The 13,811-nt window shown below is 37.8% G+C and overlaps 1 protein-coding gene and 1 long non-coding RNA gene across 2 annotated transcripts in view; one reads left to right on the top strand and one right to left on the bottom strand.

Moving 5' to 3' along the window:
• The window catches only part of LOC121736382, a 28,892-nt gene extending 17,536 nt beyond the window's left edge, over nucleotides 1–11,356 (top strand). Inside the window, exons 4-7 of the mRNA XM_042127548.1 lie at nucleotides 8,122–8,239; nucleotides 8,691–8,825; nucleotides 10,121–10,334; nucleotides 11,051–11,356. Of these exons, the coding sequence (XP_041983482.1) occupies nucleotides 8,122–8,239; nucleotides 8,691–8,825; nucleotides 10,121–10,334; nucleotides 11,051–11,205 (622 nt within the window). The 3' untranslated portion in view covers nucleotides 11,206–11,356. The remainder of the gene's footprint in view (nucleotides 1–8,121; nucleotides 8,240–8,690; nucleotides 8,826–10,120; nucleotides 10,335–11,050) is intronic.
• LOC121736394 lies at nucleotides 705–3,847 on the bottom strand. The gene is made up of 2 exons (XR_006037005.1): nucleotides 3,433–3,847; nucleotides 705–890 (listed from the first exon to the last, which is right to left on the bottom strand). It is a non-coding gene; the product is annotated as an uncharacterized LOC121736394 (long non-coding RNA).
• Nucleotides 11,357–13,811: the final 2,455 nt, after the last annotated feature.

Raw genomic sequence — 13,811 nt, forward strand, 5'->3', positions numbered from 1 at the left:
AAAATAATACTTCTTAATCATTTTCAATTTAGCTAGTCTCGCTAAAATTCGAGAACGGCTTAATCGATTCAGCTAATTTTTAGCCTTGAAATATACATGAATGGGTAGGTTTATAAATGGAGAGATTTCTAATAATAGGGTTCGCTCATAAAATAATACTCCTAATTCATTTTAAATGTTGCTAGTCTCGCATAACTCGAAAACGGCTTAACCGATTTAAGTAATTTTAGTATTGAAAATATATACACGAGTACACAAGGTGCTATTAAACCTTCCTGCCAAATTTTGATATATTGATCCTTGTTAACAATAAAAATACACGTATTTTTTCTTTTATAATCACTCAGTACTAAAATGTTGAGAAATAGCTTGCGATAGTTATCCTAAAAAACACTGCAATTAATGGACACGATGCGTCCCCTCCGGTCATTCCCCCGCGCCGCGAGTGACCGTTCTGCAACGATTTTAAATGGGATAAAATATGCCATTGAAAAAAATAACACCGGAATTTTTTGGTTGAATGGACTCTCCTAATGAGCTACTTAAGCCCTGGAAAATTGTCGGCACGAAAGTTTAATTGCACTCTGTATAGTCCAGGGAAGGTTTATATAATATGAAGAGAAGTGATACGAAGTTCACCGGGTCATCTAGTTTAGTATAAAATACTTGCTAACTAAATGTGCAAAGAAAAGATTTCTAAGCTTTTTTTACATAATTTGTTTATTCTTTCAATTTATTTCTTTTCTCCCTTTTTGTTGGGCATGGATTGAAAGGTCCTGTCGTTGATAGTGGAACGCAAATTACTAAGCAGCAGTTTTTTGTTGATCAGGGATAGCTATATTAGCCTTGACGTTTTTTATGTATTGCGTCTTTGGTTATATGGAATAAGTCTGAAAAAAATATAACTTTGTGTTACTATCACTGAGGTTTATCAATTAGCTGTTAACAAAGTTGTCGTGTCTGGTACTCATCAGACGATAGGGACGACGCTAGGAGATCTGGAAATAACGTTGTTATTGTTGGTCGCTGTTAAGCATTAGTGTCCTAACCCACAATTTTTTTTGTTGTTAAATTTTGAATGCAGTCTTGTTCTAAATCATCTAAAGAACATAACTGCATTCATAACTCAATACGTAATTTTGTGTGGGTTAGTACACGAATGCTTAACAGCGTCCAATTATTAATCATCATAAAAGCTGCAAGTTTAAGGCTGGCCGCGTACAGGTTTGCCGTATTCGGAAAGCCGAATTCATGGGATCAGTAGAAAATACATTAACTGACGCACACGTTCGCTTTTTCCGAACGTAACGAATTCCGCACGTACGTTTCAAATGAAAGCCGGCGCGTTCGCGCTTGAAAAAAACGAACATTTGCGTTAGTCTCACGAAATTCCAAATCGAAATTCTACATTAACCGAGTCAGTGCGATGTCATTTTTGGCAATTTCACGCGCCTGGCTGCGAACAAATATTTCGTATCTCCTCTGAGGCGCCTACCGCCAGGAACTTTGATATCTCCTCTCGGGCGCCACCATGAAAAACAACAACAGAAATGGAAGGAAGAAATGGAACTTATTTTTATCAGGTGTTGTAAACCTTTGGCTATATTGATCAATTTATTTTCGTTTTATTGTATTACATGCTAGTCATGTATAACGCCAAAAAATGTATCTACTTTTTATAGCATTTTATAAACAAATAAATGTTATTAAGTGGTAGTTTTTGAATGAAATATCTGAATTCAACAAATCAAATCAAAAAAGGAAATGATGTATTCTACGAATCATAAAACTAAGAAAGAGTAACTGCGTCAAAAAAATTCACGCAATTTTTTTATTTCCAATATGTTAAAATATAGTCTTATTATAATAAAAGATAATGAATTTAGCGCTCTTTCTTAAAAATCCAGTTTTACAGCAAATATTGTAAGCGGGTATGTCATACCATGCCACATACTCCTTGTTACATTTTTTCACCACACTCTCGCCGGGTTAATAACACCACCAACTTTAGAAATGTTTGTTTCATACCCGTGCGAAGCAGGGGCAGGCTGCTAGTTAGTTATAAGAATAAATTATGTTGATGTGAGATTTTGCTGGTGTTGGCGTTATATATTTATAAAATGTTTAGGACTCCTGAAGTGTAAGTTTTTATGCAATATCCTAAAACTAACACTGTACACGTAAAATACGTGACAAATAAAGCCACTTTCATTGAGGGGAAACCTCTGAAAAATGTAATTTCATCATAGTTTTACAGGTAAACATTTTATCCCCTCTCGGGCGTCACCCGCCATACAGAAAAGCTATCCATGATGCCTATCGGTGACATCCGCACGGAAACGGTTAAGAATTCGAATACAGAAAACGTGGCCGCATAACGTGTGGATGCCTAAGCATGACTACATACGAAATAAAACAAGCACTGACAGACTTAGGGTGGGTTGCACCAACTTACTTTAACTATAACTGTAACTTTAACTATAACTTTAACTACAACGAAAAATGTCAAATCTTTGGTTAAAGTCAAAAATGGACGCCATATACAAAAACTCCATTTTTGACAGTTCTTTTTTACCAGAAGCGTTTCATTTCAAGCCTTGTCGCACCAGCAACGTCTTCTATCAAATTCTGTGGTTAAAGTTAAGGTTAAAGTTAAATTACCCTTAACTATAACCATAACTTTGACCATAACTTTAACTTTAACCACGCCTCTGGTGCAACCCACCCTTAAACTGACACATTTCCTTTATCTATCAGTCACTTAGTCTAATTTAGGTACCATACGCCTCCGTGGTCTAGTGGTATAGAGCGCAGCTCTTGACTCGGAGGTCGTGGGTTCGGTTCCCGCGTTGGAAACATGTTATTTCCAAGTTTGGTTAGGACAATGCAGGCTGATCACCTGATTGTCTGATAAGTGAGATGATCCATGGGTCGGATGGGCATGTAAAAAGTCGGTCGTGCGCCTGATCTCTCGCCGGGCGTGTCGGTCTTAAATCCCACTGGGTTATGAGAGTAAAGGAATAGAGAGTGCTCTTATGTACTGCGCACACACTTGGGCACTATAAAATTACTCCTGCGTAGCTGGCCTGGTTTCAATTAAATCGGCCACCGTCACCGAAACCGGTGTGGGAGCTGTTATTATTATTATTTAGGTACCATAGAAAGAAATCCTTTTCATTTTGTTTTGCTAAGCGAGCTTTGATGCACCGTGCACGTGCCATCATGTTGTAAAAATATGTCACTCTAGAACAGTGCCTTACAACCTTTAATGATGCGACCCCCCGGTACCAAAAAAATAAAAGTACCTATCTCCCTACCAAATTGCATCAAAGTCGGTTTAGCCTTAGCCTTAGATGTAACAGACAGACATAGAAATAAACACAGTAGCACGTTTGCAATGTAGGTAATTATAAATAAATAATAAAGTCTTACTTGTCATTGTTTTTACGAAACCCATGATTGATGAAAACCTAATTCTTCCTACGGGACGGCCGCTTTCTCTATCATATATCAACGCATGGCCCTTCATTTTTTCGTCGTAGTTATTGGCTTCCATTCTACTTCTCAACGTATTTAATAATAATAGTGTTCCATCTTCGTTTTTGCCCTGATTTTTCACGTTGGATACTCCATTTTCTACGTCATTTTTGACAGGAATTTGTACAGCGTCATCGTCAACTGTTTTGTAGTCTTTCAAATGATTGTATTCCAAATTTTCGACTTTCGCTGTAACGCCATTAACAGCAGCGGAAAGTAGAAATATAACTAAAATGCGTTGCAATAATTTCGTCATATTTCCAACAATTTCACACTACTACTAATGGGAGCCATAATTTTCCGTGTGCTATTTATACGGTGGGAAATATTCTATCATTTACTGTCGCTAATTAAAACTCGATAAGGTAATTTTTTCATTAAAAAGTCATATAAGTATAATTAATAATTTGTTCACACTTTACGTGTGAAACTTTAATTATAGCTTGTGTTCAATATATTGAAGACTAGCTGACCCCGGCAATTTCGTTTCGCTGTTCTTAAAAAAGTCGCTCCATGCGTAAACAGGGCATGCAAAGCAGTCAGTCCTTTTCATGTCTCCAGTGTATTTAAAAGATCTCGATGAGATCGGTAGCCGGTCGTTCGACTTGGAAAATATTACACACATTCGCGGTAGCCACCGCCGTCGTGATGTTTTGAGTTTCAACCAAACTGCCCTATCATCTAAAATATTTGTTAACCGATTCCGTGCGATGGCGCCGCAGAGGCGTGACAAATCTACTAGAATATAAAAATTATCTATGTCAGGTCTTTTCTGTCAGTGGTCAAGTGGACTCAATATACACTGATTTTTCTAAGGCCTTTGACAAAGTAAATCATTGCCTGCTTTGTAAAAAACTAGCATCATATGGTATACACGGAAACCTGTACAGGTGGATATACCTTAGTGATAGTACCTTAAGAACAGAACTCAGTTAGTCGCAATAAAGGGCTATGTCTCCTCACCTACTGCAGTTGGATCGGGAGTTCCTCAAGGTTCACATATAGGACCCCTCCTTTTTGTTGTTTTCATCAACGACCTTATCTCAAAATTAACTTGCAAATGCCTTTTATACGCCGACGATCTGAAAATCTTTAAATTCATAGCAAACATAGAAGATTGTCAAGCGCTCCAACAAGATATTGATAAAATATCTAAATGGTGCCAAGCTAATCGCATGTATTTGAACATTAGCAAGTGTTCAGTAACAACTTTCACTCAAAAACATTACAAAGTTATATGGAACTATAATATCAATGGGCAAACACTCAACCGCGTGCAATCAATAAAAGACCTTGGCATCTTCTTTGATGAAAAACTTTCATTTCGAGCTCATTATAGCCACATAATAAACAAAGCAAATCAAATACAGGGATTTGTTCTAAGAACAACTAAGGATTTCAGAGAACCTAGAAGTGCTCTATATTTATATTCAGCCCTAGTGAGAACAATCTTAGAGTCCTGCCCGGCCCCTGAATTGGGAGCCCTGTATGGTTGTCAAATTACCATACACATATAAATAACATTGAGCGTGTTCAAAGAAAATTTCTCAAACTCCATAGCTACCGGTATAGCCCGGGCCGCTCAAAATCAAAATACCACGACAGACTTTTAGAATTCAAAATACAGGCCCTTGAAAGCTGACGCATTTATTTTGATTAAGCACACTTTCACAAAATTATTCACTATATTATTTAATCACCGGATCTGCTCTCAAACATTCACTTAAATACTAAATATAGCGCTCGCAGGGCTAAACGCACTAATGTTTTTGCTCTACAAGACGTATATAAGAACAACATCTCCTACTTTAACCCACTGACACTGACACGCATGGCCAGGCAATACAATGATTTCGCTAGAGATTACTCATAATTGAACATTTTTAATAAAAACTTTAATTCATTTTCAAAAAGTCTGAAAGACATCCCCCATAACTTTTTTATTTCTAACATATTTGAAGTGTAACAACAATTTTATAATAATAAAACAACACAATATCATGTTATAGTTATATTAGAGGAGCTAACCTGTTAATAAAATATGTAGATTAGTTGCATGCACATAGTTTTACGTTGCAATCCAGCTTAGATAATAATGTAAACAACAGCTTTATATTGTTATGATTGTACTGTGTAATGTGTATTGTGCTTTTCCAATAAAATAAAATAAAAAAATAAAGAGGCGCCATGGGTATCTTTTCTGTATGGCGCGTGGCGCCCGAGAGGAGCCAAAATGTTTACCTGTAAAACTATGATAAAATTACATTTTTCCGAGATTTCCCCTCAGTGAAAGTGGCTTTATTTGTCACGTATTTTACCTGTACCGTGTTAGTTTTAGGATATTGCATAAAAACTTACACTTCAGGAGTCTTAAACATTTTCAATTGGTGATTAATATGGCCACCGAATTATTTTATAAAATAGGTATATATAACGCCAAAACCAGCAAAATCTCACATCAACATACATGAACATTTTCGTTATAGGTACATGACTAGGATGTAATTTCTCGTTCTACAATAAAAAAAAAATGGACCAATATAGCCAAAGGTTTACAACACTGATAAAAAAAGTTACCTTCCATTTCTATTAATTGTACACGTAAATAATCTATTATATAAACATAAGTCGGGTTTTCCTTCCTGACGCTATAACTGCAGAACGCACGAACCGATTTCCACGGTTTTGCTTTCGTTGTAATGGTCTCGGGCTCCGTGAGGTCTGTAAAAAATAATCCGAAAAATCAAGAGAAAATCATTTTATGGCAAAACAACGTTTGCCGAGACAGCTAGTCGTTCGATGTTGGGTCGCTACTGAAAGAAAAACAATTGGAAACAGACGAAACAGCGATAAATTACGATTCATTGCGGGTGGCGCTCGAGAGCAGCCATTAAAATTCCTGGCGCTTGGCGCCTCAGAGCAGCCACGAAATATTTTTCACGACCCCTGGGGGTCCGCAGTGTCATCGCTGGACCATACGTAATCCGATTTTTTTTGTTGTTTTTTTTTATTAAGGGGGTCCGTGAAAACCGTGCTTGACTTCCTGGGAGTCCGTGGCTGAAAAAGGTTGGGAAACACTGCTCTAGAAGAATGGAATATTGTATTAAGCTGCGCGTCCACTGGATCGGAATCGGAGCGTACGCAGCGTACGGATTTGTTGCTTTGTATTGATTTCTGAAGACAATCATAAAAAGGCGATGGTTTGCAGAAATCTTGTTTGACACGATAATCGACATAATTAAGCTGTCTGAAGTGTTTATTAATGGTAATGCAATATCGCAAAAAACTTAAACAATTGGTTGTGTAAAATAATTAAAAACATATCATCTGTAGTGCATTTATCATGTCATAAAAACTTGTAATTCCAAGACGTAACATAGAGTTCGACAAGGCTGTTTATGAACGTGGCGAGAAAAGGAACTAACGCTTCTATCATACAAAAACGTCATTTTTGACAGTTCTCCTTTACCAGCAGCGCACATTGACTGACATTGACACCTTCAATTAAAGCCTTGTCGAACTGTAGAAGCAGATTTGAAATGTAATTCTTTTTTTTCATTTTCATTGTTTCAATTCAGCATTAGTATAAAACATGATTACGATCTGTATAACCGATTGTAAAAGTGATTTTGAGGGTAGTCAAAAAATTAACAGAAGATAGTATGCCTAATTCGAAATGACGCGCGGCGGGCCCCACCACTTCGCTAGTTGATTTTAAATATGACACATTTTGTACAGTGAATACGAGGAAGGGGCACGCCATTTTAAGTTAGACAAGCCATAATGCACTGAACTCCATTATACAAGTACGCTGGACTTATGATACCCTTTGAAATGACTGCTGTTTTTTGTGCCTATTTGAAGCGGAATCAGCGCCCCCAATGAGGGGGAAGGGAACTAAATCTGACGTAACCACAACAAATAAAAACAGTTGTTATCACTAGTATTAGTTCCAAGTACTCTCACTACTGCTATCAGTGCCAATATGGCGACTTTCAAACGTCATTTTTACGTCAGATTTAGTTCTCTTCCTCCGCATTGGGGGCGCTGATTCCGCTACAAATAGGCACAAAAAATAGAAAAAGAATAGAAATCATATTTTATTTGCAGAAATAAGGTACAATATTATTATGTTATAGTTAGGTGTTCAAGCTCTCTTATTTTGCCTTTGGGTGGCGTGCAAATTTTATACAGGTGGGTATCATAAGTCCAGCGTACTTGTATAATGGAGGCACTGACCTCTATAATACACTGGACAGGCTATGCCGTACAAAATGACAGCTATTTTTTGTGCCGATTCGAAGCGCCGCGGTGAGCGTACTGAGAACTAATTTATATAGAAAATGACAACGCCATTTGCAAAATAGTAGTTCCAAGTACACTCACTACTGCTGTCACATAGCAATCAGCGCCAATATGGCGACTGTCAAATAGGAACATTTTAATAGCGATCGCCTGTCCATTGTATAATAGAGGTCAGTGCCCTAATGGCAATAAATATTTTTATTCTTTAAAATCCAGGGTAGTAAAAATTAAACCAAAGGGGTAGTCGTAATAATTATTTTATATTTTCTTTATCGGCAGAAATATCGTGATATCGCCGCAGCTGACGAAGGAGCACCACCGGTTCATTATCGCCAAGTTCGGGGAGGGGCTGGACGACAAGAACCTCATTGACTACTCCTACAGGGTCTACTTTTCGGTGAGTAGTTCTAAAGTGCGATCATGGAGCCTGTAGTTTGTATGTATATTGCAATGCTCCATGTTGGCTCATGATGGATGGATGATGGATTACGAACGTGTCAATTGAGAAGCATATTTGTCTTCAATCTATTTAGGACTACCTCAAAGTCAGGGTGTCTGACAGTGGAAATCAACAGTCAAAAATCCCAAAGAATATATTTATTATATTAAGATATAAAATTGGGCTTTACTCTTTATCGAAGATCAGGCGGACCTTCAGAACTGGATACTGGATAGGTCTCCTAACTAACCACAGAAACTAAGTAATACAAAGGTCATAATTATCTTTCAGCTCTTATAAAATTACAAAAGTCCGGCTGTCGCTGGCTTTTACTCTATATTAATTAATATCATTTGCAATATAGCAACTGCATCATGTCGTAACTAATGTATATTCTATGTACTTTCAGATAGTGGACTATATGAAGGCGTTTGACTACAACAGCGGGATCGAGCTGGTGTACGACCTGACAAATGCCGACATACGCACCCTGCTCACACACGTCGACCTCATGGAGCTCAAGAACATCTACATCAGCCTCATGGTGAGTCAGGGTGACAAGGATCACGCAAGATGGCGTGATCCTTGTCACTGTGTGATGGCACAGGACGCACTGCTGGTGAACTCACGTCAACCTCATGGATCTCAAAAACATCTACATTAGCCTCATGGTGAGTCAGGCTTACAAGGATGACGCCATCTTATGATGGCACATTGGAACTCACGTCGACCTCATGGAGCCCAAGTGTATTAGGGTGACTACGAGTAGGATGCTAAAGGTGTTTTTCATGTCATGCGTGTTAACACACGCGTTGTGGATCTGGTCCGCATGCGGGTGACAACATACTCCTGGCTTCGCGCGTGTTGCCCGCATGACAGGAAAACATCTATGAAATGATAGAATGCAGGCAACTCTCATGCGGACCAGAACCATGGGCTGGCGATGACATAATTATTGACAGGAAAAGCGCCGTAACGGCATCTTGTGATAGAATAGTTGTTTCGCTGTCAATTTTAGTCATCATTTTGTATACATACGGTGGTGAAAGAATCGCTTGTGTCGTTTTGAATGACAGTTTGGCCTCCACTCCTCCATGGCAATGTCGTCCATACATCCTTGCCATTTTATCTTCTTCAGCTTCGTTATTAAAGCTCTGATAACACAGACCTTCGGTATCATTATCCTAATAATGAACATTATTATAGTTATTACTACTACAACAACTCCTCACCTTTACGCCATAGATGAAAATAATTATAATGTTGACATTCGTAAGTCTATTATGCTTCTGAATACGATTTTTCATGGATTTTTCATATTTTGTGTAAGGCAAACTAAGCTACACTATAATAATAATAATAGCTCCCACACCGGTTTCGGTGACGGTGGCCGGTTTCATTGAAACCAGGCCAGCTACGCAGGAGTAATTTTATAGTGCCCAAGTATGAGCGCAGTACACAAGAGCACTCTCTATTCCTTTACTCTCATAGCCCAGTGGGACGGACGACCGACACGACTGGCGAGAGATCAGGCGCAGGACCGACGACTTTTTACATGCCCATCCGACGCATGGATCATCTTACTTGTCAGACAATTAGGTGATCAGCCTGCATTGTCCTAACCAAACTTGGAAATAACATGTTTCCAACGCGGGAATCGAACCCACGACCTCCGAGTCAAGAGCCGGGCTCTATACCACTAGACCACGGAGGCGTCTGAAGCTACACTACTAAGCTAAACACATGTTCGTACTACAAAAAGGCCGTACTATGCTACCTTCATTCTTACCACAGAGATTCTTACTTAATCTGACTTAACTATAAATTTTTACGTTTCAGGAGTGCCACGGTCTCAGAGTGAAGAAGATTCACATCATCACATCCTCGAAGCTGATGGACACGCTGCTGTCATTCTTCAAGCAGGTGCTGAAGAGGAAGATCATCGACAGGATCTCCATCCACAAGAGCATGGACAGTCTCCGTGACCACTACCCCCTGGATATGCTGCCGAAGGAGTACGGCGGTACGGGGAAATCGCTGCAGGAGCTTCAAGGTTTGTTTGATTTGTGATAGAAAGATTTATTGCCTGCGGCTTTGTTGCCCCACTTTGTTTAAAGCATGGGAACCTTCCATTTCTTCGGGTTAAAAAACTGAACCTTTAATATAAATAACAAGGGTCCCAACTTTCAAAGTATTACTTTACCAAATTTCATCGGTTTGGCGGTGTAGACTAGAAATTGTAACACAAAGACAGACATACTTTCCTATTTGTATTATGTGTATGGATATAAATCTGTTATGATAATACGTTCTGCATCAATGCATTCCGGGACTAGAACAGTGGAAAAACTTGTAGCAATCAGAAGCTGTAATCTGTATGCTTCAATCCATTCAGTTGGAGCAATGTTATCCAGCTTGTTAGCTGTTTTCAGCTTATTGCTTAGCATGGTTGCATTAGAAATGCCCAAGATTATAACACAATTAAGGGAAAATGAATACATATCTTTCAATTTGTCTGGTCAAAGAAATAACATATTCTACGTGCTAAGCCACAAATATCCGGACGTCTCAATAATTTCCAACTTATAACTGGACGCTGTTAAGCATTCGTGTACTAACCCACATAAAAATTGTGTATTGAGTTATGAATGCAGTTATGTTCTTTAGATGATTTAGAACAAGACTGCATTCAAAATTTGACGACCCAAAACATTGTTGGTTAGGACACTAATGCTTAACAGCAACCAACTATAACAACGTTATTTCCAGATCTCCTAGCGTCGTTCCTATCGTCTGATGAGTACCAGGCGCATGTTAGGAGCATGTCCACCGCGCTGGTGGACGAGAACCTGCGACCCTCGGCCGACTACAACGACAAATACGCCGGGACATACGGCAGCATACGCTCGCTAACGATAGATTAACATAAAAATCGGATCAGTTTAAAGTAATGCGTGGTCACTGGTCATACAGATGAGGTGAAATATACAATTATAATTGGAAATTGACAATAATATTTGTTAGTGTAGACTAAAGATAATTGAAGAGTTCTAGTACAGAAAGTTATATAACCATTCCAAGTATTTTCATTATCATTATTATTATTAATAAATATTTATATTTTTTTAACTTATAAAGCAGTTATAAACAGTCTTCTGGTGGTCTTCTGTGTAGTATTTTTGAAGCATGGGATACCAGAAGATACCAAGTGCATCGCAGGATGCACTTGGTATCTTCTGCGATCTCTCTAAAGCATTTGATTGTGTGGAGCATGATACACTTATAAGAAAATTAAACCATTATGGTATTAGGTTCACGGCACTTAAACTTCTGAACTCTTACCTTACAAATATAACGGAGGGTAGAAGTTAATTCCAAAAGGTCTGATGGAACCAAAATAAAACTAGGCGTGCCACAAGGGTCCATTTTAAGTCATTTTCTTTTTCTCATTTATATAAATGACTTACCTTGTCTTGTTAAAGATAAGCACAAGATAGTGCTTTTTGCTGATGACACTTAACTTATTTTTAATGTGAGCCGGCTACAATTTAATTATGACGAGGTGAAAAGTGCTCTCTCAAAAATAGTACATTGGTTTAATGCTAATAATTTACTCTTGAATTCTAATAAAACAAAATGTTTTAAATTTAGTTTGCCAAGTGTTCTTGGCAAACTAAATTTCAAACATTTTACATTGGTACATTTGTACATTGGTTTGTACTTGCCTAACAAGGCAAGTCCAAACCAATGTAATATTGAATGATGAGAAAATGAATTTAGTGGACAACACCGTATTTCTTGGCATAACACTGGATTGTAAGCTACAATGGGGTCCACATTTTGTAAAACTGTCAGATAAGCTTAGTTCTGCAGCATATGCTGTTAAAAAAATTCGTGAAATCACTGATGTAGAGACCGCACGATTAGTTTACTTTAGCTACTTTCGTAGCATAATGTCTTACGGCATCAATAATTTAAATTAATACAATATTTGTGCTGCAGAAGCGAGCTATTCGTTCTATTTAAAAGATGTCGTCATTGGAATCTCTAAGAGAAAAATTTAAGGAAATAAAAATTCTGACCGTCGCATCTCAATACATTTAAGAAAATCTCTTAATTATGTTAGAAAGAACATAAATTTGTTCAAAAAGAAAAGCGATAATCTTAATGTAAATACTAGAAATAAGAACAAGTCAGCAATACCAATGTTCAGACTAGTCAAAGTAGGCAGATCCTTTAAAGGCCAATGTATACGCCTATACAATAAAATCCCAGAAAATGTTCAAAATCTACCTTTAAACAAATTTTTATAAAGCAGTTAAGAACATTTGTGTGCTAAAGCGTATTATAAAGTCAATGATTTCATCGAGGACAGCACACCTTGGGAATAGGATGGCTCCATGCAGGTTACTTTTGTTTTATTTTTGTTACATAGCTGTAAGCTATAACATTGTTATGTATATTATTTTATTTTAAAAATATAATTTTCCATATTATGTTTAGTAAAAGATGGCCCCGTGCGAGTTTCTTACGCCGGTTCTTCTCGGCGGGGTAGTTCCCGAACCGGTGGTAGGCATCGCAGTTACTTCGTTCTTTCTAAGACTTTAAAAAAGTGTATCATGAATCATGATACCCATTTTGAATAAAAAGATATTTTATTTTATTATTGAGAGAATCGAGAAGTTATATATTATATTATTGAGAGAATCGAGAAGTGATATTATCGAGAATAAAAAAAAAATATCCACAGCCGAACATATAACCTCCTCCTTTTTGGAAGTCGGTTAAAAAGGAACTAACGCTTCTATCATACAAAAACGTCATTTTTGACAGTTCTCCTTTACCAGCAGCGCACATTGACATCATTGACATATTCATTTAAAGCCTTGTGGAACTGTATTATAGTTCGCTTAAACTAAAAATCTGTTTTCTAATAATAATAGGTTCGCTCATAAAAATATACTACTTCTTATTCATTTTTAATTTTGATTGTCTCGCTAAAACTCGAGAACGGCTTAACCAATCTATCTCATTTTAGCCTTGAAATATACGCGAATGTAGAGGGGAAGGTTCATATCAGAAGAGAAGTGATACGAAGTTCACCGGGTCATCTAGTTTAGTAAAAAAACCTACTAATCTTGTTCTTGACGTGGGAGCGCCATGCTTCGGCACGAATGGGCCGGCTCGACCGGACAAATACCACGGGCTCACAAAAAAACCGGCGTGAAACAGCGCTTGCGCTGTGTTTCGCCGAGTGAGTGAGTTTACCGGAGGCCCAATCCCCTACACTTTTCCCTTCCCTACCCTCCCCTATTCCCTTCCCTACCCTCCCCTATTACCCTATTCCCTCTTAAAAGGCCGGCAACGCACCTGCAGCTCCATGGGCGACGGAAGTTGCTTTCCATCAGGTGACCCATTTGCTCGTTTGCCTCCTTATTTCATTAAAAAAAATACTAAATTTGGAAATAAAAGATTTCTAAGCTTTTATTTGTACTTAATTTGTTTATTATTTCATTACTTTTTTTTCTTT

The sequence above is a fragment of the Aricia agestis genome, chromosome 19 (genome assembly GCF_905147365.1).
Source record: "Aricia agestis chromosome 19, ilAriAges1.1, whole genome shotgun sequence".
NCBI lineage: Eukaryota > Metazoa > Arthropoda > Insecta > Lepidoptera > Lycaenidae > Aricia > Aricia agestis.